We start from the raw sequence: 24,006 nt of genomic DNA on the forward strand, positions 1-24,006 counted from the left end.
CAGCAATGAGGCAAGTCGAGTTTTACTGCAGGTTTGAAAAGCAAACGCCTGGTCTGAATCCCCACACCCACTCTGACCATCTCACAGCACAGCCATCAACACCCTCCCCCTATTGTTTCTCAGCCTGTACTCGAGATCTTCGATGAGGATGTGTGCAAAGTCTTCAGGAAGCAGAAGATAAGGAAAGCCAAAGGCCCAGACGGTGTCTCTCAAGCCTGCCTCAAAGCCTGTGCTGTCCAGCTATCACCCATCTTCACATTGATCTCTTATGTAAGGATCTTGTTTGTGGACTTCAGCTCCGCTTTCAACACCATCATGCCAGACACCCGTCAGAATAAACTCACACAGCTCTCTGTACCCACCTCCATCTGTCTGTGGATCAAAAGCTTCCTGGCAGACAGGCAGCAGCTAGTGAGGCTGGGAAAACTCACATCCAGCACCCGTATAATCAACACCGGCGCTCCTCAGGGCTGCGTTCTCTCCCCACTGCTCTTCTTCCTTTACACATACGACTGCACCTCAAAAGACCCCTCTGTCAAGCTCCTGAAGTCTGCAGACGACACCACAGTCATCGGTCTCATTCAGGACGGTGATGAGTCTGCTTACAGACAAGGTTGAGCAATTCAATTCAATTCAAGTTTATTTGTATAGTGCTTTTTACAATACAAATCATTACAAAGCAACTTTACAGAAAATTATTTAGTTTCTACAATATTTAGTAATAGCTTATAAGTGGTGACTGTCAGTTTGTGAACATATTAACGGATTTGTAGAAAAATTAATACATTTAAACAGAGAGAGTGTGTCTGAACCCCGAACATTATCAGGAAGTCTATTCCAGAGTTTGGGAGCCAAATGTGAGAAACCTCTACCTCCTTTAGTGGACTTTGCTATCCTAGGAACTACCAAAAGTCCAGAGTTTTGTGACCTTAGGGTGCGTGATGGGTTGTAACGTGGTATAAGGCTAGTTAGGTACGCAGGAGCTAAACCATTTAGGGGGCCGTATACGTACGTAATGATAATTTGTAACTGATATGGAACTTAATGGCTGTCTATAATGGATATGCATATGTTTTATGTAAATACATATGCATATCTCTAATATTTATACAGTTCTATATAGAGTAAAAATGCACAAATATGTACTGTACATCAATCAATATTCTGTTCCAGATTCTTTCACATTATTTATTGCTAAATTTCTTTTTTGTTCTCATGTCAGATGTGCATGTATGCATGTATGTCCAGGAGCACCTTAAAAAAATACACACAAATTCAACAAATTCCTTGTGTGTTTACGCAAATAAGCCTAATTCTGATTCTGATTCTAAAAATGTGTCATAAAACAAAGCTGTCCAATTTTGATGGTATACTTATGCCTTTTATTTGTAGGTTCAATGATAAAAAATGACAAGTGTAAATGCTAAGCAAACCTAGACTAAATGTATCATTTTCTTTTTGGTTTGGACCAAAAGAACCAAGAGAACTGAACTAAAATTGTAAACACACCTTCAAAGATTCAAGATGGATAACGGTATACCTCATGAATATTTGTAAAAAAAATTATGAAAGAAGTATGATTTTTAGAGAAAAATTCATGAAGGTCGACTCCTAATTCATCAGCAGGCCCTAAGCAGATTCCACGAAAACGTCTGAATGAGATTTTACAATTTCATCTAAATTAGTGACCAAATCGGCAAAGCGTAAATAGTTCTATTCCAAAAGATTATTTTGGATGGCTCCAGTTGCTTATGTATGAAACAGGTAATTGAGTCTGCTGTGTGATACAAGAGATTTGTAAGCAGTGTCGTCTTCAGTTACCCAAAAGAGCAGGCTGATGTACATATATCTAATCTATCTGAATCATGCTATCGTTATCGCATTCCGTGGCATTATGCGATTAGCAAATTGTCGGCAAATTAAACCTAAATTGTTAGGTGTTACTGAAAAATTTCAGTTGCAAAATCTATAGTAAAAATCCTCATGCTAATGTTAAAAAAGATTTATGTCTCTTCTCTTATTAAAAGATAGAATCAGATCCATGCCTAAAGCTGAAGATTTAAATTGAACAACCATTGTTGGAATCTAATGACCCTTCACTGTAAAGAAAATAAAAGTAATGTTGTGAAGCGAGATTTGTTTGCTATAATTCTGCAAAAGAGCTAAAACAAGCCCAGAATAATTTCAATGGGACAATGGGAGATGATTTTCTGATACCAGGAGGCTTCTGTGTAATTTTTGCATCACAGAGATCCTGAGAGAGAGAGCAAAACTGAAGCACTTTCATGTCTAATGAATACAAAAAGTGAGGAGATGAAAGCAAAGATCTTTTATCTTTGGAGATATTGAGATATAAAAGAGGAGTCTGGGACCTGGCCGACCCATCCTGGGTTTCACAGAGGTTTCTCAATTCCACTTTCACATTTTAAGATTAGCCAGCTGAGCTGAACGGAGAGTTCAAGATCAGACAGCTGTTTCTTTGGCTTTGAAGAACCAGTGAATGTTTACATGTATATTATTCTTACACATCGTTTTATCTCCTGCCCTCCATCCTAATATTAATAGATAGTAAAGCACAAAAATCACTCGATTTTTTATTCAATTCACCTTACTCATCTTTTCAACCTCACTATTTTTATTTTCCTTTCATTTGCGATTGTTACATTTTTTGGTCAAAATTGTAAATAGGTTTTATTACAGTCACATGATTTTTTTTTTCCCAGTGCCAGACAACAAAAGAGGTAAATAAGAATAATTTCCTGGAACAGATAATCTTGTTTGCCTGGACTGCCTCTTCCAGGAAAGTCTCCGTAACCTGGCCGTTTTTTCATCTGCTAAAGCCTCACTTATAAAGTTTTTTTGAGAATCAGATGGAGCGCGGCTGCTGAATGTGGCATATCTACTTATTAATACATCTATGCCTGGGAACAATCAAAGGAGGAATTGTGAACAGAACATTACATGAGCTTGCAACAAGAACTCGAAAATAAAAGCTGTTCATAAATGAGAACAAAAAATAATATAAGAAAGTTAAACAAGCAAAAAAAAACATCTACTGATACAATCTACATGAAATATCAAATTTTTTCCACAGTATTTCCTCAAAGTAAACTTTTTAATCACATTTTTACTTGACACTTGTTAATTAAACTTTTGATTTTGTACAGTAGTTATGTATAGCATAGAACAGTTTCTAGAATTAGTGTTTATACACTAGCCTTCAAACATTTAAACGTTTGTTTGTTTGTTTGTTTTAAATAGATTTTATTCAGAAAGGGTGCATTAAAAGTAAATATATATGATATTTTGCAAAAATATATCAATTTTAAATGAATGAATCCTTTAATTAAATGTAAAAATTTAATTAATGCTGCTCTTTATATTACTTTATATTTATATTTAACTTTATATTAATTCAAGAATCATGAAAAAAAATTAACTGTTTCTATAAAAATATTAAGCTTCACAACATTCTTAAAGATTTATAATAATTAATTTCAAATACTTAAGCAGATCAGCATATTAGAATGATTTCTGAAGGATCATATGACACTCAAGACCATCACAGGAATGAAATGCATATAAAATATTTTAAAATAGAAACAGTTGTTTTAAACTGTAATGCTAATTCACAATATGACTGATTTATAATCTATTTTGGCAGCTTTTGTGATTATAAGAAACATGCTCACCTGTGAAATACGATTAAAGGTGTAAAATTGATATTTATGGGGTTAATTTAAGTGGTGTTGAAGCTGAATATTTTCTTTATAATGTTTTACCACTTAGCATACTTATACACTGTTAGACATTTCAAAGAGTTTTTACAGTAACTTACTGGCAACAGTTACTGTAATTAAGATTTTACAGTAGCAAACTGTATTTTGGTTTACATTTGCAAACTTTTACACTTATTTACTGTAAAGCGGATTTGATGTATTAAACTGGGTGATGACTCTAAATGACTGTAGAAATTACAGAAATGTCTAACAGTGTATATATAAATTTGTAGCTATAATATACAAAAAAAAAATAAGTACAGTAGTGAAGCACAAATACTCACGTTTCTTCTGTACTCCCCTACCAGCAAAAATTTGAATTAAAATGGAAAAAACCGGCCCGCAACATTCAATCCAAAGTTTTGCAATCATTTCAATAAATGTTCAACAGTTTTTGAGTGTGATGATAAAGCTAGTGAAATATTAATGACACTGCTGTTGATGTTATCTGCATTGATAAAAGGGAATCTGAAGACTTTCAAGGACAGAAACGGATGAGGCTGAGAGATTGTGAACAAAAAAAAAAATCATTTATTATTAACGAGCCAATCTGCGGTGGCACAGAACCTCATAAAAAGCATGTAAGTGTGATCCAACAATACATATTCACAAATCATCTATCTCTCACATCAAAATTTCATGGGTGAATTTCACAAATTCTATACATATAATAAACCTTTGCATTTTCTCTTTGTTATGGTGCTTGCCTCAAGCATTTGACATTTATTACGGTGAGATGAAACGAAGGGGTGAAGGCTCTGCAGATGACAGAGAACAGATGGTTTAGCACACAGAAGTCTCTTGAGGACACCAGTGTTTAATGACATATGTACATCCAGACACTTAATGTAAATTTTAGAAAAACACAATGCTGTCTGCCTCTTGCTGCATCCGTAAATACAATATAAGAGATTTATATACAGGAGCGTGAGATCTGAAAAATGGGGGGACACATTATTACCCTTATGAGCTGGCTCATGAATATTAATTAGGTGATGTAACTTATGCAGAGCAGTGTTTACTGATTTTTTGCTGACAAGCATACACAGTAGACGCTAGCATTGCAGCCAAGCAAAATGAAGTTAAAATAGACAAAAGTAAATGATTCCTGTATAAAAAAAAAAAAGTGTACTAGGAATAAAAAGATTGGTGGGTGTATGTCAATATCTTGCTAGTAAGCTTTACACTAGATAATTGTAACATAGAAAATATGTAGAGAAAGGATGTCCTGTCTGAATATGCTCCTTTTCTATTAAGTTTGCGGACATTTCCTTCAACACAACAGATTTGCAGAGAGACAGCATTACATCTCTTGCTCAGTGAATGGGTGCCATCAGAATGAGACTCCAAACAACAGATAAAAAAACATCACAACAGTCCACAAGTAACCCACACACCACCCCAGTACATCAATTACTGTAAAGTAAACCAAAAAGCTGTGCATTTGTAAAAAAAAAAAATAAAAAAATAAAAAAAAATGTTCAGAGTTGATCAAGCCCATGCTTTTTAAATATCACTTAACTGTAGTCACGATCACATCACATCTCCAGCTGTCATCATTGAACCAGAAACAGGATTTTTTTTTTTTCTTCACCATTTGTTATTAAAGCTGTCACCAATTACTGTTTCTAAATTTGTTTTAAACCCATGTCAGAGTTAAAGTGTTTTAACTGACATTTGTCTGTGTAATTATTTGGGTGGCACACAATTAGCATTGTGGAGGATACAGAGATGGGGGGGGGGGGGGACCTGAATCGTCCTTAGCTTCTGTACAACAAATGATTTATTCCATTTTCTTTTCCGTCTGGAAACTTTACAAAAGACAGCAGAGCAGCTTTTGGTGGAAATGTGGATTAATGTCCACGCTAAATAAATCTTAAGAGCTTAATGACATAGTTGTGCAGACTGTGAGCACTGAGACAGAGTGTTAAGTGAAATAATCCCACCATGGCACCCTCAGAGGACGTTGAGCTCCAGCCACTTCCTGTGTGTGGAATTTCATTTATTTATTTTGGCTAAATGATAGACAATAGAAACAATCCAGAAGTTATAACTACTTAAATTTAGTCTGTTTCTCAAACAAAGCTATCATATAACTTGTGATGTATTGCAAAAAAATCAATTAAAAAAAAACATTTATGATGGTTTCATAGTGGTTTTTGGTCATTTCTGGAACTTATAAGTAATTTGTCTCCAACACAAAATAGCTTTTTGTTGGGGGAAAAAGTCATAGGTTGCAGAACAATGTGAGGCTGAGTAAATGATGACAGGTTTTTGTTTGTTTTTCTGAGAACTTGCCCTTTAAGAGAGTCGCTAAACAGCTGTAACCATTATCACCATTGCCTTCCCACCTAATAAAAGATACACTTTAAAGTTAAGATAAGATATTAAGTCATTCTCAATTGCAGTCTGACAAGTGACTGTCGTCACATTCACATGTTTTCAATTTCATTTCTCTCTCTCCTGTTTTCATAAGGCATGATCTGGGATAAATCTGTGGAGATGAGGCCTGGCCATGGAGTTACACCCCTGGTTAAATCATTAGGCTTGGATGTGTCAGTCATTGTCCATGAACTCTGTGGCCCCTGGTTACTTGAACCTACACAAATTTTTCCAGTGACACTTTAATACATCCCCACCATCAGGAAGACACATACAGCACAGGGAGGGTATCAGGTGGGAGAGGGAGACGTACATGAAACTCAGTGGAAAACAGGCTGTAAAACCACCACTTTAATCTCTAGTCAATGATAGAAGCACAAGGCCTGTGGGTGATAATGTGCTATCAACCAAATCTGCCCTTCAACCCAACCACAAGTAACTGGTGTAAAGAGAGAAGAGCAAAAATAAATTCCTTTATTATAAGAAACCGTTACCGATTAAAATACATGGATACCCTCAAGTATTTATTACCTTTATAAGCATTTGTATTGCATTTAAAAATTAATTTAGATATTTTGAAACATAAATGTTCAAATTCAAATTCAAGTAGAATCCAGGGATTTATGCATAAATAATAAGATAATGGAAATGCATTTTTAATAAAGTGAAAAAATATTGAAGTGCCAGCCAATCAGAATTTTTAGAGCAGAACAGCAATATAAAAGGTTTTTATGAATGCAAAAAAAATAAATAAATACAAAATAAATAAATTGAAACGAACATTTAAGCAATGTTTTTTTTTTTTTAATAATAATTTTCTTCAATTTTTAAAAATGTATGAAATAATGTACCTAGTCATGGCTAACAAACCCATCAAATACAATTAATAATACAAAAAATAAAAATAAAATTAAGAGTACAAGTTGATCATATCCAGTTATATAAATACAAATAAAAGTATAACCAAATATTGTTGTGTCTTTAGCAATTTATTTAAATATAACATTTATTTTTCTTGTTTGTTTTTAATAAATCCTGAAATTATGTTCTTAGTCATGGCTTGTTAAATCAACAAACACAACAATAAAACAATAAAATAAAACAATAAAAAGGGTCTTTGTGTTTTAATTATGCAAAAATAAAAGTAATGTCATCACAACAAACAAAAGTATTTCAATAAAACAATGCCCAATTGTACTGTTTCTTACACAATATGTTTGGCCAATTAGATTTTTTATTTATTTATTTGGCTAGTTAATTGTTTTCATTTTCAAAAAAAAAATATTTTGGACCCTTGATGAACTTGATAATTTGCCATAAGAGCTTTTCTTTACAATAGTGGCTCTGACACAACTCTTCAAACTGTATAAATTATTTTTCTAAGTTTAATTTGCAGTAATTAAGGAAACATTTAGTATAATGACTGTCATTACACCAAAACTCTTCAGTTACTAAACTTAAACCCTTCATTTCATGGTTAATACAGTGGCATCCAAAAAGTAATAACATTTCTGATGGTTCAGTGCATCTGTAATGGAACACAAAGAGACACAGGCTTGATTCTCGTTGTCTGCGATTACATACCTGATGTTTGAAGTCATTTCTTTTAAACAAACATCTGCAGTGCATTACAGCCCGTCTTGTTTGCATTCAATTACTGATCAAAAAACCTGCTTTCAACTTAATATTGCACATCAGAAAGGCTTCAAGAAAATGAAACCAGGTCATTTTCAGGGCTCATCTGTCAGTCTGGTCACTGGTAAAGAGCTCCGAATGAGAAAGGAATCGTTTCAAGAACCATTTCTCTTCTGGTGTCACATCACACCAAAGCGGCTGGATTTAAACTGCTTTTAGAAGGACCTTTTTGGAAATTTCCCAAGGTTTGCTCTGTGTCAGAGAGTAACTGACCCATCTCTGACTCATCTAGTTCCCATTAATACATAATTCCAGAGGCCTGATCTGGAAAAGCCAGGCAGATGGAGAACTGAGGTTTATGAGGAATGTATCCTGTATGTGGGAGGACAAGCACTCGTCTTGTTTTAGTAAATGCTCCTCGTGGATCAGCACTGACCCTCTGCTTTAGTCACAGATGTTCTATCTCTGTGATTCTTGATAGCCCTGGAGACTTAAATACAATCACTGCGCCATTTTAATCTGCTGCTTTTCAGATTCGTTCTGCATTTTTCCACCAGGAGGGTTTTATCTGTCATATAAATAACCAAGATTCCTTTATTTTATCTCCCTTATTCTCCAGCTTCCTCGTGAATTCAATATTCTGTTGTATTTATAATAAATCAAATCAACCATATGTGAAATATACCATCACAATTAGCAGATATTAAGCAGACAGTGCACTAAAACTCTTGACTGGTAGTTGACATGCTTACAGTTAGTATAATGTCTAAAGTGGGCTATCAAAATAAACTTTTACCTTAACACATTCCTCTTCGACATCATATGATTTCATTCTGTTGTGTTGTTTTCAAATATTGTTTTCTATCAGATTTTATTTATTTACAAAAATATATTCATAAACATTTGTTCTATCCAAACACACACACAATGTGTGTTCACAAGAAATACACCATTCATATGAATATCTATAAATTAAATTATATAGTAAAACAAGTCCCCCTTTAATTCTGTAAGGGTTGATGCATTAAACCTCTTTCCTTAAATTATAAAAACGAAACATTTATTGTACAAGTCTCTTTAAAACGGCTATAAAGTCCTTCAGAGATGCTTGGCAGTAGTATTACAAAGAAGAGGCATTATGTTATCATGGTTATGACCATTAAACCTAAAGAGTTATTATGAAAGAAGCCCTTCCTGTGCTACCAGCATTAGCCTTGAATGCCAATGTTAACTTTTGATGAGTTCAAATGTTGTCCACACGCAGATGGTGTATTGATTCTGAAGGAAATTAGTTTTTGTGCCGGTTACTATTTTGTCTCACTTGATGTAGTTTACCTTCAAAAGGGCTGAAATGGCATTTTTCCTATGAATATTTAAGTTTTGATTTGCATATGCTCCTGAATATACTATGACCAAGAATGTTATGTGATTAAATATCATTTATAAATCAAATGACATTGTGATGATATATTGTATGAATTTTTTTTTATTTATTTTTTTTATCTGACTGGCTAGACATTTTTTCCCATTGCTCACTCTTAGTGTGGATGGTTTATGCATATAATCATATATAACATTCAAAACAAACATCAGAGCAGATTTATTCTCCAGTGTCGCAGGACAATAAAACAGATAATCATAATCCTTCAGCAGCAAAGGCAGTGTGTCAGACTGATTCTTCAAGATTAGCTGCTGCTGAGATCTTCTATTCAGCCCATTATTTTAATATATTGCTAATGTACATTTTTGTCCGCCAAAGTGTGTCTTATGCACACTTTGTGTTTCTGTCTTTACAACCACAAATTACCGTCCCTTGACATTTTATGTTCAAATAAATATGGGTTATTGGGAGATGAAAGAAGCAGCCTTCCATAAAACAGCTTCACTGTAAGGCTGTGCAGATGCTGTTGAAACCTCTAATAAAATCAAGCGAGTGCAGCCCTGGACACAGTGAACACTCTCCATCTGCTCGTGATTAAGTGGGACTTTAGAGGGCACCATCTGCTCTCTGCCTTTCAGACCAGAGCGAGAAGGAAGGAAGCGGATGGATAACAACTGGAGAAGACCTCGAGGGAGCTGTGAAATTCAGTAAGTCTAGTCTGTCTCCCGGTCACTTTAGGGCATTTCATCCCTGTGCTACCTTGAATCCTTGTCAAGCAGAATATACTGCCATGCTAGTATTGAGTTTTTGAGTGAAACTGCAGGTTAATGCACTTCTCTCTGACATCTGGAACTTGAGACGGCGGTATCATCTCATCAATCTGACTTAAAGACAAAGTGGAATTATTGAGCAGCTTTAAATGTCTCCGTGTCCCCCAAAACTTTTCTTCTGATTTAATAAGCTTGCTACATGCTAGAAATGCCATGCGACATGATAAAACATGCTAGCAATGCCTAGCAATGTGCTATCAACACCCAGCCATAAAGTAACAATATCTTTGTTTAATGACGTAAAACATGGCACAATATGAAAACTATTAGCAAAACAAAGAGCACACTGGTCCAAGCGTGCGTCCATCCTTCCAAAGAATTAAAAATAATAATAATAATAATAATAATAATTAAAAATAATAATAATAATTGGCAATTAGTGGTTAAATATCAATTATACCAAACTTTTGGCCGATAGTGCGTGTGCATGTGTGTGTGTGTGTGTGTGTGTGCGCGCGTGTGTGTGTGTGTGTGTGTGTCAAATATTTAAGACTTTTTCTATGTACACCAGGGGCGTTGGACTGGGGGGGTAAGGGCCCGAGGCAGGGGGGGGCCCTTTAAAGTCAGTTTTCTAAACATACATATACATGCACTAACATTTGTATAGCATTTATGTACAAATAAAAAAGTTACTGTGCAAAACTAAACTTGTAGTTAGGCACTGGTTTGGTATAATAAAGTCATTTTCATTCTGTGCAGGGCCCCACCACCCCTCTCGAATCAATGTAAATGGTACAACCCGCAGTTCAGGTGCTTCAGCTGCAGACCAGCGGTGAAACAGTTAATGAGACAGGAGCATAGACGGTAAAATAAGACAGGAGCTGGAGTTAGTGAAGTGAAGTGAAGTGACATTCATTCAGCCAAGTATGGTGACCCATACTCAGAATTTGTGCTCTGCATTTAACCCATCCGAAATGCACACACACAGAGCAGTGAACACACACACACACACACACACACTGTGAACACACACCCAGAGCAGTGGGCAGCCATTTATGCTGCGGCGCCCGGGGAGCAGTTGGGGGTTCGATGCCTTGCTCAAGGGCACCTAAGTCGTGGTATTGAAGGTGGAGAGAGAACTGCCGTGATATTAACTAGGAAGACAGGGGAAGAGTCATGTCTTTCCTTAAGAAAGGAAAATCAGGGGCTCAAAAACGAAAAGAAACGAAGATTAAAGAGAGAAAGGCAAATGAGGGCAAGCAGTTGCTCACTCAGTTTTTTTTAAAAGAAAGGTGAGCTCCAAATGCATAATCGAGCATTGACATTGTTTTAACATAAATATCTACTCTTGGAGGAGTTCTCCCCAGAGTCAGAAGTTTACATGAAAACACTGTATATTTCCCTCCATTGTCAAAATCTAACACCCGTGAAAACACAGATCGTTAGCGCCTATTTTACCGCATTGTTATGCAAATTAGCTCGCGCACGCTCAGGATTGTTATCAGTTTAATGCACATCTTAATGATTGAAAATTACTTATTTTAAAACGTAAAGACTGAATGTCTAGTTTGGTGGTTAGTGGTGGTGACAGTGAGACAAGGTGAGCTTTTAGCGGAATTGCCTGTTTTAACACTTAGTACTTAGTAATTAAGTGTTAAGAGGAAATAAGCAAAATGGGTACATTGTTATTGTACACTTAAACTTTAAAGGGGCAGTTCACCCAAAAATGAAAATTCTGTCATCATTTACTCTCCCTCAAGTTGTTCCAAACCTGTATGGTTTCCTTTCTCCTGCTAAACACAAAAGAAGATAATTTAAAGAAGGTTGGCAATTAAACAGTTGCTGGTCCTCATTGACTTCCATAGTATTTTTTTTCCTACTATGGAAGTCAATGGGGTCCATCAGTCGTTTGGTTACCGACCTTCTTCAAAATATCCTACCCATTGGTATCACTATGGTATTTGGTACGGGGGCCCAGCAAGATGGTTTGTACCCAGGGCCCAAAATTTGGTGCTACGCCCCTGATGTACACAAAAGGCCTATTTCTCTCAAAAAATTGTTCTCAAATCTGTCTAAATCGGTGTTAGTGAGCACTTCTCCTTAGTCCATCCACCTTACAGGTGTAGCATATTAAGATGCTGATTAGACAGCATGATTATTACACAGATGTGCCTTAGGCTGGTCACAATAAAAGGACACTCTAAAATGTGCAGTTTTATCACACAATGCCACAGCACAATGCCACAGATGTCGCAAGTTTTGAGGGAGCATGTAATTGGCATGCTGACTGCAGGAATCTCCACCAGAGCTGTTGCCCGTGAATTGAATGTTGCTGCATTTCTCTATCATAAGCCATCTCCAAAGGAGTTTCAGAGAATTTGGCAGTACATCCACCCAGCCTTACAATCGCAGACCATGTGTACCCACACCAGCCCAGGACCTCCACATCCAGAATCTTCACCTCCAAGATCATCTGAGACCAGTCACCCGGACAGCTGCTGCAACAATCGGTTTGCATAACTAGAGAAGTTATGCAATGAATGCACAGAGATACCGTGAAGAGATCCTGGGGCTCAATGTTGTGTCATTCATCCACGATCATCACCTCATGTTGCAGCATGATAATGCAAGGCCCCATGTTGCAAGGATCTGTACTCAATTCCTGGAAGCTGAAAACATCCCATTTGCATGTCACCCAGTGAGCATGTTTGGGATGCTCTGGATCGGCGTATATGACGTGTCGTATATGACGACGTATATCCTGTCAATATCCAACAACTTCACACAGCCATTGAAGAGGAGCGGGCCAACATTCAACAGGCCACAATCAACAACCTGATCAACTCTATGCAAAGAAGATGTGTTGCACTGATAGACTGTATAAAAACATGGACGTCACCAATTGGTTTCCAAAGACAATTTTAAAGCCAAAAGTGGGCAGAGCGGCCATAATGGCCAAAAATAATTCAAATTTTCAATGTTATAACATTTTTCCACTTTCCACATTTTAACATTGAGCTACATCTAACTGTCTGACTATGAAAGAGGTTTTATTTATTATTTAATTTTTTGGCAGGGGGGGGAGGTTGAAGGGCTTTCTAAAAAAGTAATCAATTCATCACAGAAATGTTTTGTACATACACTTACATTTAGAAAAATAAGTGATTTTTAAGTGGCTCACCAGCTGGCATTTCTTAAAAGAAAGACATCTCTGTTTTGTCACTTCAGCTGTGCTCCTCAGGTAACGGATCCTTTTTTAGATGTTCGAGGGAGTGAAGACTGACACAGTGGGGGGTTGCACTGACAGGACTTGGACAGGCTTTAAAAAATGCAAATAGACACACACAAATAAAAGTGCCCATGAGAAGAATGATAAAGGGGGCGTACTGTGCTTGTCAGCTGGGAGAAGTGAAGGTCAGGTTGTCTGGAAAGGGTGGTGTGGCGGCACCTGAACCTCCACAAAGTGTCAACAGAGAGAAAAGATAGTTTATTTATGGCAACAGTGACAAGCCACTATAAGCATCGTGTCTCCCTCGTCATGCACTACCAGCAGGACTCTTCTTGGCCACCTGCACATGTCATTCGCCTCACGATGATGTTTTGGGCGAAGACACCGATTTAAGGAAATCTTTTTATAAATCTGTCACCTGGGAACATAAATGTGAGCCCAAATCGTAGATAAACGATGCGTGGCAAGCATCAAATCAAAATGAGACTGTTGTCATTTGGCACTGACACGTCTAAAGCTTTGCTGTGATCAAAAAATTGATTTTGATGTCCTTCAAAGCCCCCGCTGACTGAGAGAATCAAAAATGAGACTGATTAAAAACCGTTAGTAAACTCACATGTCCAAGAGTTTGATGGGGTAAAACGAGGAAAGAGGTTTTTAAAAGATCCCCGTCGTGCAGAAAAAGGCATTTCCAGAGAATTCGGGTCCCACTGAGGACTGAGAGTTGAAACGAGAGTGTAAACCAGCTGGAAAATCAGGTCATGAGAGAGCTTAATGATGGGAACAGCTCAGGTATGGCTGTACGCAGACAGACCTTTAAATATAATCATCAGTATTCCACGCTTGCTCTTTAGACTTTTTGGAACGTCTTTTTTATTCTTCTGTACTGAATAAAACAGCGGAAGGTGTCGTTGACATCTTTTGCAAATTCAGCTTAATAGGCCCTCGAGCTCCAATTTTACTCTCACAGGAATCATAAAAGCATTTTACATTTGTACTTCATCCTTATTTTTGGCAGCCGGAGTCTCAGTGCTGAGATCACAGTCTACATGAATACCTTTTATTATGATTTTACCCACAATCCTTCTAATCTCACATCATCCTTTCCATTGACGTGGAACCAGCATCTGTGAGCCCCTTCAGATTATTTTGGCTGGAACTTTTCTACCATTTCATTCTAGGTATGTGTGTTAATATAGACTTGAGATACATTTGTCAAATTGCATCTAAATCTATTAGCATAAAGGCAGAGGAGCTTCTAGCAGTGATTATATCCCTGCTGAAAAAAAAAAACAGCATATGCTGGTTAGGTATGTACCAGCTTAAACTAGCTCAATCCAGCAGCCATGCTTTAAAGAATAAAATAAAATCGCTTAATCCTTAATCGCTGTAAAGAAAAGTCGGTTATGTTTTTCCAACCGAAAGTTTCCATTTCCAAGACCATTCCAGTTCCCACAGGCCATTAGTCACATGAATATTCATGATCTTACAGCATTCATACTGATGTTGTTGTTTTGTGCAAATGTTAAAACAACCTGGCTCCATTTAGAAACCAGACAGTTTGTGTCATTCAGTCAGGTATAAAATGATCATACAGTTAAAAATCAAGAGGTTGTTTTTCCACAGCTGAACTAATGTGCATTTTGAAACAAGTTTCCAAGTACTCCGTTTAAAACTCTCACATAGTGTTGCCATTTGAAGACTTTATGGTTTTGCAGTGACATCTTGTGGTTGAAATGATGGATGATTGTGGATAAAGCTGATTTATTTAAAAACTGAGTTGTCTTTCATGTCATCTTGAGCGAATGCACACAGAAATTATGTCAGAATCAATGTCTTGACGAGTATCCACATAAACACATAAACCTCACATAAACATGTTGTTTCCGACCCATTCTTCACCCCAAACCAGTGGGTTCAGGATTTCCTCCACCTGTAATGGTAGTAATGCTCAGTCCCCTTGCCCATCGGCTGAAATGCATAAGCAGTGAGACTTATTATGGGCTCAACAGTCCTTTTAAATTTGCATTTCTCAATTTCAAAACAAGCGTGCATTCTAAAAGTAAAGATGTGTTTATATTAAAGCACTGGCCAATGGAGCAAACCACCCCCGAGACGTCACACGCTGTGGATTTGCAAGATGATGGTGCCTTTGCTCTAAAAGTTATAGAGAAATAAAACCTTATTTAAAACGGTTGCATTAATCGGGTTTCTTATATATGTTTTAATTAAAGTGGAAGTCAATAATGTACACTTGCTTGACTGCTTCACCTCCCTTTTTAAAGGACATCATTTTGCTTAGTTCACCACATCTTAAATGGGTTTTAAGAAGTCCATAAGTGTTCAGATGTAATAAATATGATTTTGTTTACTCAATATTCATCAGTCCCTGATGATATTTTTATCTATATAGAAGTCTGCAAATAAAAACACCTTAAAACCACAGTGACTTATTTTCAGTGAGGTTCCCATGACAACTGTTGTCCCAGTTGATTTCATAACCTGTCCACTTTAATATCATGAATGGAAACGGATACAGAATTGCTCTTAAAACAGAAGAGTGTTTGGGTTTTTTTTCTGGATTAGATAATCTACAGACAAAATTGAATTGAGGGCACAATGTACAGTAGTAATATGAAGGAATTTTCCAGATTCATATTTTTTAACCAGGGTTTTACCTGTATTTTGAATGTTCCACTGCATTGCATTGTGTTTTAGGGTTAATGTCCTGACAGAAGAATTACCAGTACATTTACTCTATTTATTTATTTAATTTTTTAACAGTGAGTTTTGTCTGGTTTATGTGGTCCAGTGTTCCCCAGCTAGTAAATACTACCCTATCTGGCTGCATAAACATTATTGGACAAAAACAAGAATCACTATAACAGATAGACATCTAAGATGACTTAAGTCAAAATCTTTATTACAACAACAGTCAGAGAAAAATGCAGACAAGGCATTGATTTACTCAATGCAAAAAGAGCGCAGTAAAAAATGTCTCAGCACTGTATGCAGCAGGAACCTAAAGCTGCTATTTTTTTCCAGTCATGGTTCACACTGTTCTGGTCTGTTACTAGCTGTGCTCTAAAGGCTACAACATTAGTCCATGAGTTTTTGGATCTCATAGCATCACTGTTTCCTCACCTGCAGGCCTAAATAGTCTGTGTTTTGAGGCTGAGAGAGTCAAATGAAAATATTTGAAGTAGGACTACACTTGGCGAGCAACAGAGGCAATTACACCCCTAGAGGATCAGAGATTTGCTTCCTTGGAGTTCCTTATGTGTGGAGTTTTAATGAAGTCAGACTTTCTTGAGTTTTCGTGAATAATTCAGGATCATCGCTCTACTGGGATTGAGCCGAAGCAGGTTGGAGTTGGTGTAGTTCTGTTGAGACATTATGAACAGTCAATTTGTGTGCAACAGGATTTTGGGTTAGACATATCAAACCTCTGTATGGTCCAGCAGCCCTTTCACTTCAGGATGTCTGAATGCCATATAAACCTAAAATATAACAAGTTAAGAAAGTCATTCTAAAGGATGGGTGTTTGAAAGTCAAATTCAGATCATTTCACTGCCCCGACCCCTACCTGTGATAAAGCGTTGTGCTATTCCTGAGCAGCATGAAGCACAGGAACACATCCTTCAGCCCAGGAATCAATCGCACAGGGCTGAGGTTCTTGATCCTCTTGCCAAAAGAGTCCATTTTCTGGATCATCCCCTTCATCTCTCCTCAGGAGAAGACATTCTAGCGTCTCCACCAGGTTATTTTGTGCCCACCAAACCGAGAAGGGTATCAACTGGTTGAGGGCAGGAAGTGTATGTATGAGCTATGTTATGTTACTTTGATTTACAGTGTATTATAGTGTTCCTGTAGCTCAATTGGTAGAGCACTGCACTATCAAGCGCAAGGATGGGGGTTCGATTCCCCGGGAACACATGATAGGTAAAAACTGATAGCCTGAATGCACTGTAAGTCGCTTTGGATAAAAGAGTCTGCTAAATGCATACATTTATTTCTGAGAATGTAAATAAGCTATTCATATAAAGACCTCAATTAGGTTAGACTGCATATAAAATTTTACAAGGATGAAAACAATGCTGTGAGAGATAGACTTAAGGTTTTATAATGGCATGCGTTTTTTTTCTGGTAGTCTTTTGGAAAGATGTTTCATCCGTTTTATTATCTTGATACACAACAGTAAAGTCCATTGAACAATGTCCTATTTCTTTTCAGTCTTGTTTTCATTCCTGTCAAAATTTGAATATGGAGCTATAATGACGTACTAAAATAACTCAAACTGAAATGAAAATGACTAATATGTAGACTTTTTTTTAATAATAATAATAATAATAAAACTGACAAAAACATGCAACAAAAATTACTAAAACGTTAACTAAAATGAAAATTCTAAATAATTAAAAATATTGACAAGCCCTAATAGTATCTTAATGATACTTAAATCACATTGTCTGGAATATGATTAAACATTGTACACTCTTAAACTTATAATTAGATCAATTTGCCACTCACCTGTCTTTTTAGATACAGCTGATAGCATCTGTCCATCACTCCTTCCATCAGTTCTGCTATAATGTCTGCCACCACCTCCTCACCCTCCTCCTGGGAGATCATGCTGGTCCAGCTGGACTCGGTAAGGCGGCCCGGGACAATGTCCACTGTCTCAATGGGCTGGATCGCTGGGGCAGCATTAACTGGGACAGAATCGGTGCGGCTTTTATCGGCCCGTGATTTGGCAGCTGAGCGACGCATGACTTTCACCTCTCGGGGAAAAAAAATTAATTACAATAACTATGGGGACAGAGGCAGAGGAACAGGACAACAACAACAACAAAAATGCAGTCTCTAAGCTCACTTTAGGAACAGGATACATGTAACTGCCTAAGCTAACATCTTAATGTACTACAATTGAATATATAAATTAAAGATGAGTTATTATTAGTTATCACTTGCTGTCAAAATGGATAGCCTGTATCTCAGTAACTGTGTCAGTTTTGAGTCTTTTTAAAATTATATGTAATTGTATATGTAAATAACGCTGAGGCGTTATTGAAGCCCAGGTTGTTTTGATATTCAAGTTCTTGAATAGGCTGCGGTCATGCCTGTTGCTTGTGTACCTTTTCCTTCCACACTTTTTTCCTTCCAGTCAACTTTCTATTAACATATTTTGATACAGCACTCTGAACAACCAGCTTTTACAGCACTGACCTTCTGTGGCTTACCCTCCTTGTGGAGGGTCTCAATTATCGTCTTGTGGATTACTGTCAAGTTAGTAGTCTTCCCCATAATTGTGGTTGCATGTTCTAAACTATCCCAAGAGGTACCCAGTATTTATACTCAAAATTAATTAAACTAATCACGCTCAAAATGGAAAATTCATTTTCAGTATTTGCCTAAGCTGTAGGTTGTTACCATCAGAATTAAAAGAAAAAAAATATTTCAGTTTGTGTGCAATCAATCTAGAACATAAGAAAGTTAGCTTTTTTTTAATTAAATTTTCCATGATATTCTAATTTTTTTAGATGCACCTGTATATTTTTTGTATGATAGCCTGCCCTACACCGTTTACTATTTCATGAAACAACCAGTTTATTAGTGCCATCTACAGGCCTATTTTGTAAAGTTTCAGCTGGCGAAATGGTGACACGAAAGGATTTTATTATATTACCATTTTTTATAATTATGCAGCATTATGAGGGTGTCTTATGCTCATCAAGCCTGCATTTATTTGATCAATAATAAATCATAAAAAATAATAATGTGAAATATTATTACAATTTAAAATAATGTTTTTCTATTTTAATATTCTTTAAAAATATATATAATTAATTTCTGCAATGCAAAGCTGAGTTTTCAGCATCATTGCTCCAGTTTTCAGTAGACGATCCTTCAGAAATCATTTTAATATGCAGATTAATTGTCAATGTTGAAAACAGTTGTGCTGCTTAAGATTTTTATTATTATTATTTATTGGAGCCTGTCATACTTTCGTGATGTTCACTAATAAATAAAAAGTTAAAAAGAACAGCATTTATTCAAAATAGAAATGTTTTTAACAATATAGATTTTTGCTATCCCTGTTTCTACAACTCATTTCTGAATAAAAAATAAACATATTTTTGTTTAAAAAAATAATACAAAAAATACTGACCTCAAGCTTTTGAATATTTTGTCACAAAAGGTATGTTAAATAAATGCTGTTCTTTTTTTGCTTTTTTATTCATCAAAAAATCGTGAAAAAAAAAATCATGTTCCCAACATTAATAAATAAGCATTTTAAAATTTTGATTAAATAAACGCAGGCTTGATGAGCATAAAGGAGTTCTTGCAAAAATAAAAATAAAATAAATAAATTATATACACACACACACACACACACACATTTCCCATATTTTACATTTGTGCCCCTGCCCCTGATTAACTCTCTGTACGTCCCTGTTTGAAATACACTAAAAAAAAAGTGCACACAATACAGTTAAGCACACTTCTTTTTCACAAACGAGTCAATCTGGTGTTATACAGTTAATGATTGAAATAAAGAAAAACTTTTCTTCGGTACATTAAAGAAGACACAAAACACTCACCTGTATGCCCGGCTTCTGTTGTTGACTTCGGATTCTGGTTGCCGAGCAGCCAGGCGCTTCTGAGCACGAAGGCACCGGAAAGGACGAAATACTGCAGCCATTTTGCAGCAATTTCAGGACAGTAGGACTGGGCCAGCAGTTTCCGTACAGTGCAACAGCTCAGAGAGAAATAGTGCAGAATTATGGCGGAGACAACAACGGTAAGTTGGTGCTTTTATGATGTTTTATTCATTTAAACATTATCGGTGAACACCAGCACCAAAACATCCGGGTTTGCTGGAAAAGGTGGCCTGAAGAGTGCGGCTAACGTTAGGTGTTGATTTCTATGCGAGCACTGCAAAAAGACGAAAATGAATTCTACATTATATGTAACGTTAAGTGGTAACGCTGCATACGCTTGGTTGCAGGTCCTGTAACTCACCTAAATGTATTATTTCAAGCTTATTGACTCCGGGTTGCCTTCTGAAGACGCAATCTCTCTCTCTCTCTCTCTCTCTCTCTCTCTCTCAATTCAGTTTAATTCAATTCAGAATTGCTTTATTGGCATGAATGTAAAACATACTATTTTGCCAGAGCTTGAAATATATGTGGAGAAACATAACAACAACGAAAAGATTATAATAATAGAAGAAGAAGAAAAGAAAACGTAAAATTAAAGTTATCCAAGTAAACAAAGTAACCAACTGAATGAAACCGTAACGTCTTTTCCTTAGTAGTTGCATAGTTACGAGGTAAACATCAATCACTAGCTGATATATCTAAAACAGATGAAGTTATTTTTAACAAAGCTTGAGTTTTTTGTGGCATTTAATTATATTAATTAAATTAATAAGCGTAATAAAAATTAAAATTAAAAAAGCAAATAAAAGTAAAAGTAATACGATTCGAGTGATTTAAGTCTTCTGAAGAAACACTGTATGTAACAAACAATTTTATTTAGGTTATATTCTCCAGTGTGACACAATTACACCTTGGCTTCTGTTTACCATAATTGATGTGATCTATGTATGTGTATTGTTTAGATCTGAATAAAAGCATAAATTCAATATGTAAGTCATCTTTTTTTTTTCTTTTTCTTCTTTTCAGAGACATATTACCATTCAGAAAGGTCAAAAGTTTCCTCAGTTGGAGAAATGCACAAAATGCTGCCACAATTTTCACTGTCCCCTTTGTATGGCCAGTATATTTAAGCCCTGCAAAGTCAAGAAAGTCAAGTTGCACTTGCAATGCCACCTTAACAAAACAGTTGTCCATGGAGGTTTAAACATTTTCTTTTATTATATATATATATATATATATATATATATATATATATATATATATATATATATATATATATACATACATACACACACACACACACACACACACATCTTTATTATGTATATTATGTGTAGCATAAATATATTTGACTAATATACAGATTTTTTTTTTTTTTTAGATTTCACTATTCACAGATGTGGACTGGGCTGTAGAGCATCACTCCATTACCACTGTATGTACTGTCCAACAACAATTCTTAGGAGAGATGATTTTAAAAATCATTTACAAGTCTGTAAGCATAATCCAAACTCAGAATCAGCCACAAAAATGCTGTCAAGCACCAACACACCATCAATCATCGATACAGCACAGACAGTTTCTTCAGTCACATACACACCGTCAACCTCCAGTACAGATATGAGTGCATTGACAATCACAGACACTCCTTCACCCACCGCGACAGGAAAATTTCGCGTACAGCCTGTTATTAAAAAAAATTGTCCATCGTGCAATGTGCTCATCAATAAAAACAACCTAGTAAAACACATGGAGCGCAAACACGCAGATCAGTCTGAATTAGACATTGGTGAGACATTTCAGCTTACAAGCCAATGTATAGATGAGATAAATGGGATATTCGTGGTTCTCAAAGTCGTGAAAGGCCACGTCGTCCCACTTCACGTACAATGCCAGACATTGGGCGAAAACAGCAGAGTCCTCTGCGAATCGAAAGAATGCCAGATTAACATAGATGTCGCGCAGAGGAGCGGCATTACATCGTACCAGTGCATGCATATCAGTGCAGCGAGCTTTTGCAAGTCTTTGGTTGAACAAGTCTTGCTGGAGGAAGACGTTTTAACAGAGATGGTCAGAGGAAAATGGTTCAGCCAGAAAAAGAAAAAAGAATGCCTTGCTCTGCAGCAGCTTACCAATAGTAGCTGCGTACCGCTTTCTGTTCACACCTCGATTGGGATCTCATTGGAAAAAAGGTTCATTTCTGTTTTTGAGCCCAATGTGACGACTTATAGCCGTTTAGGTCGTGTCATGGTTGTTTATAACACAAAACTGGACACTTGGCACTGTCCTTGCACCAAACTGCGATGTTTATGTCTGCACAAATATGTCGCCAAATGGCATTTGTTTCAAACGCAACGTGAGATTTTCAGGACTGACGGATCGCCTTATAGGCTGCATTCAGAAGAGGAGGACATCACTGAAAACAGTCATGTGTATCCCCCGAAAGGTCTGCGACTGGAGTATATTGTGAATTACATTCTTCAGAACAAGAAGATACCTGCTGTTCTTCCAGAAGATATGCGCGTACCATCTCCACTCAAGGATTACCCACAAAACCTTTATCCAAATGAAACTATGTGTCAGGAATGTCCAGAGAATGTGCTCCTCAGCGATCCTGTGCTAATTACACAGAATGCCAAAATACTGACCAATTGGTGCATTATTAAAGGTACTGTAGGTAATATTGTCCGTATGCTTGTGTGATATTCAGCTACAGTGTTTTGTGATGTTTATTTGTTAGATGTCGCCACCTACTGTAAGCAGTGCCCGCAGTGTGGGATGTTTTATCGTTACCAAGAGTGGAAAGATCGCCTCCATAACTTCAATGATCACATCATCCTTGACATATCTTTATGTTTAACCCTGAGAAACCTTCTGCAGGTAATCTTTCTGTCTGATTATATGAGGGTTAGTGACCTGAAACTATTTTCATCTTATTATTTTAATATTCAAATGTTCGAGTTAAAAATGACAGTTTAGTGAAACTTCTTATAATTGGGGGAAAAGAAGCCAATTCAAAGTTTTGTGGTCCAGACAACATGCAAAAATAATGATCATTTTTTATATTAAAATATCGGATAATTTCACCTTTTATGTCAAATTAAAATAGTTTTTTCACTTCATTAAGTCGTTAAATTTACTAGGGCTGTCAGTCCCTAACAGTTATTTTGGGAATCGAGTAATTTGTCAATTATTCTGTCGACTAATTGAGTAATATGATTTTTTTCTTTTTTTAATAGACTTTAAAATGACTTTAAAAAAAACATACAGGTGCATCTCAATAAATTAGAATGTCGTGGAAAAGTTCATTTCAGTAATTCAATTCAAATTGTGAAAGTCGTGTATCAAATAAATGCAATGCACACAGTTTGTCTCACATTTAACAAAAACCCACCAATTCACAACAAATTAAAATACTTCTTAAGACCAATTAAATAAAAGTGAATTTGGTGAATTGTTGGCCTTCTGGAAAGTATGTTCATCTACTGTACATGCACTCAATACTTGGTAGGGGCTCCTTTTGTTTTAATTACTGCCTCAACTCGGCATGGCATGGAGGTGATCAGTTTGTGGCACTGCTGAGGTGGTCTGGAAGCCCAGGTTTCTTTGACAGTTGCCTTCAGCTCATCTGCATTGTTTGCTCTCTTGTTTCTCATTTCCCTCTTGACAATAGCCCATAGTTTTTCTCTGGGGTTCAGGTCTGGTGAGTTTGCTGGCCAGTCAAGCACACCAACACCATGGTCATTTAACCAACTTTTAGTGCATTCGGCAATGTGGGCAGGTGCCAAATCCTGCTGGAAAATGAAGTCAGCATCTTCAAAAAGCTGGTCAGCATAAGGAAGCATGAAGTGCTCCAAAATTTATTAGTAAACTGGTGCAGTGACTTTTGTTTTCAAAAAACACCATGGACCAACACCAGCAGATGACATTGCACCCCAAATCATCACAGACTGTGGAAACTTAACACTAAACTTCAAGGAACTTGGGCTATGAGCTTCTCCACCCTTGGTTTCCAAATGAAATACAAAACTTGCTCTCATCTGAAAAGAGGACTTTGGACCACTGGTCAACAGTCCTTTTCTTCTTAGTAAAGGTAAGACGCCTCTGACGTTGTCTGTGGTTCAGCAAATTCCTTGACACGTCTGTGTGTGATGGCTCTTGATGCCTT

At 36.6% G+C, this 24,006-nt stretch overlaps 3 protein-coding genes across 3 annotated transcripts in view; 2 read left to right on the forward strand and 1 right to left on the reverse strand.

Moving 5' to 3' along the window:
- Window positions 1–24,006, forward strand: part of LOC127938371 (proteasome subunit alpha type-6) — a 401,218-nt gene that overhangs the window by 347,084 nt on the left and 30,128 nt on the right. The window lies entirely within an intron of this gene.
- LOC127938374 (uncharacterized protein C2orf81 homolog) lies at window positions 16,095–20,097 on the reverse strand. The gene is made up of 4 exons (XM_052534958.1): window positions 19,779–20,097; window positions 17,707–17,955; window positions 16,763–16,972; window positions 16,095–16,676 (listed from the first exon to the last, which is right to left on the reverse strand). Exons 2-3 carry the CDS (start codon window positions 17,944–17,946, stop codon window positions 16,781–16,783), a joined length of 432 nt encoding a protein of 143 aa, XP_052390918.1. The 5' UTR covers window positions 17,947–17,955; window positions 19,779–20,097; the 3' UTR covers window positions 16,095–16,676; window positions 16,763–16,780.
- Window positions 20,886–23,781, forward strand: LOC127938362 (uncharacterized). The gene is made up of 3 exons (XM_052534939.1): window positions 20,886–21,036; window positions 21,220–22,506; window positions 22,579–23,781. The coding sequence occupies exons 1-3, from the start codon at window positions 20,952–20,954 to the stop codon at window positions 22,815–22,817; spliced, it is 1,611 nt and encodes a 536-aa protein (XP_052390899.1). The 5' UTR covers window positions 20,886–20,951; the 3' UTR covers window positions 22,818–23,781.

The sequence above is a fragment of the Carassius gibelio genome, chromosome A20, assembly GCF_023724105.1.
Source record: "Carassius gibelio isolate Cgi1373 ecotype wild population from Czech Republic chromosome A20, carGib1.2-hapl.c, whole genome shotgun sequence".
Classification (NCBI taxonomy): Eukaryota; Metazoa; Chordata; class Actinopteri; order Cypriniformes; family Cyprinidae; genus Carassius; species Carassius gibelio.

Bases quoted from the DNA above. Each gene is read 5' to 3' on its own strand.
- LOC127938362 (XM_052534939.1), top strand. From the start codon at position 20,952: ATGGCCAGTATATTTAAGCCCTGCAAAGTCAAGAAAGTCAAGTTGCAC. The intron at 21,037-21,219 runs GTTTAAACATTT...TTTTTTTTTTAG, and splicing joins CAAAACAGTTGTCCATGGAG to ATTTCACTATTCACAGATGT. The intron at 22,507-22,578 runs GTACTGTAGGTA...TTTATTTGTTAG, and splicing joins CAATTGGTGCATTATTAAAG to ATGTCGCCACCTACTGTAAG.
- LOC127938374 (XM_052534958.1), bottom strand. From the start codon at position 17,946: ATGCGTCGCTCAGCTGCCAAATCACGGGCCGATAAAAGCCGCACCGAT. The intron at 16,973-17,706 runs GTGAGTGGCAAA...GCCCTCAACCAG, and splicing joins AGCTGTATCTAAAAAGACAG to TTGATACCCTTCTCGGTTTG.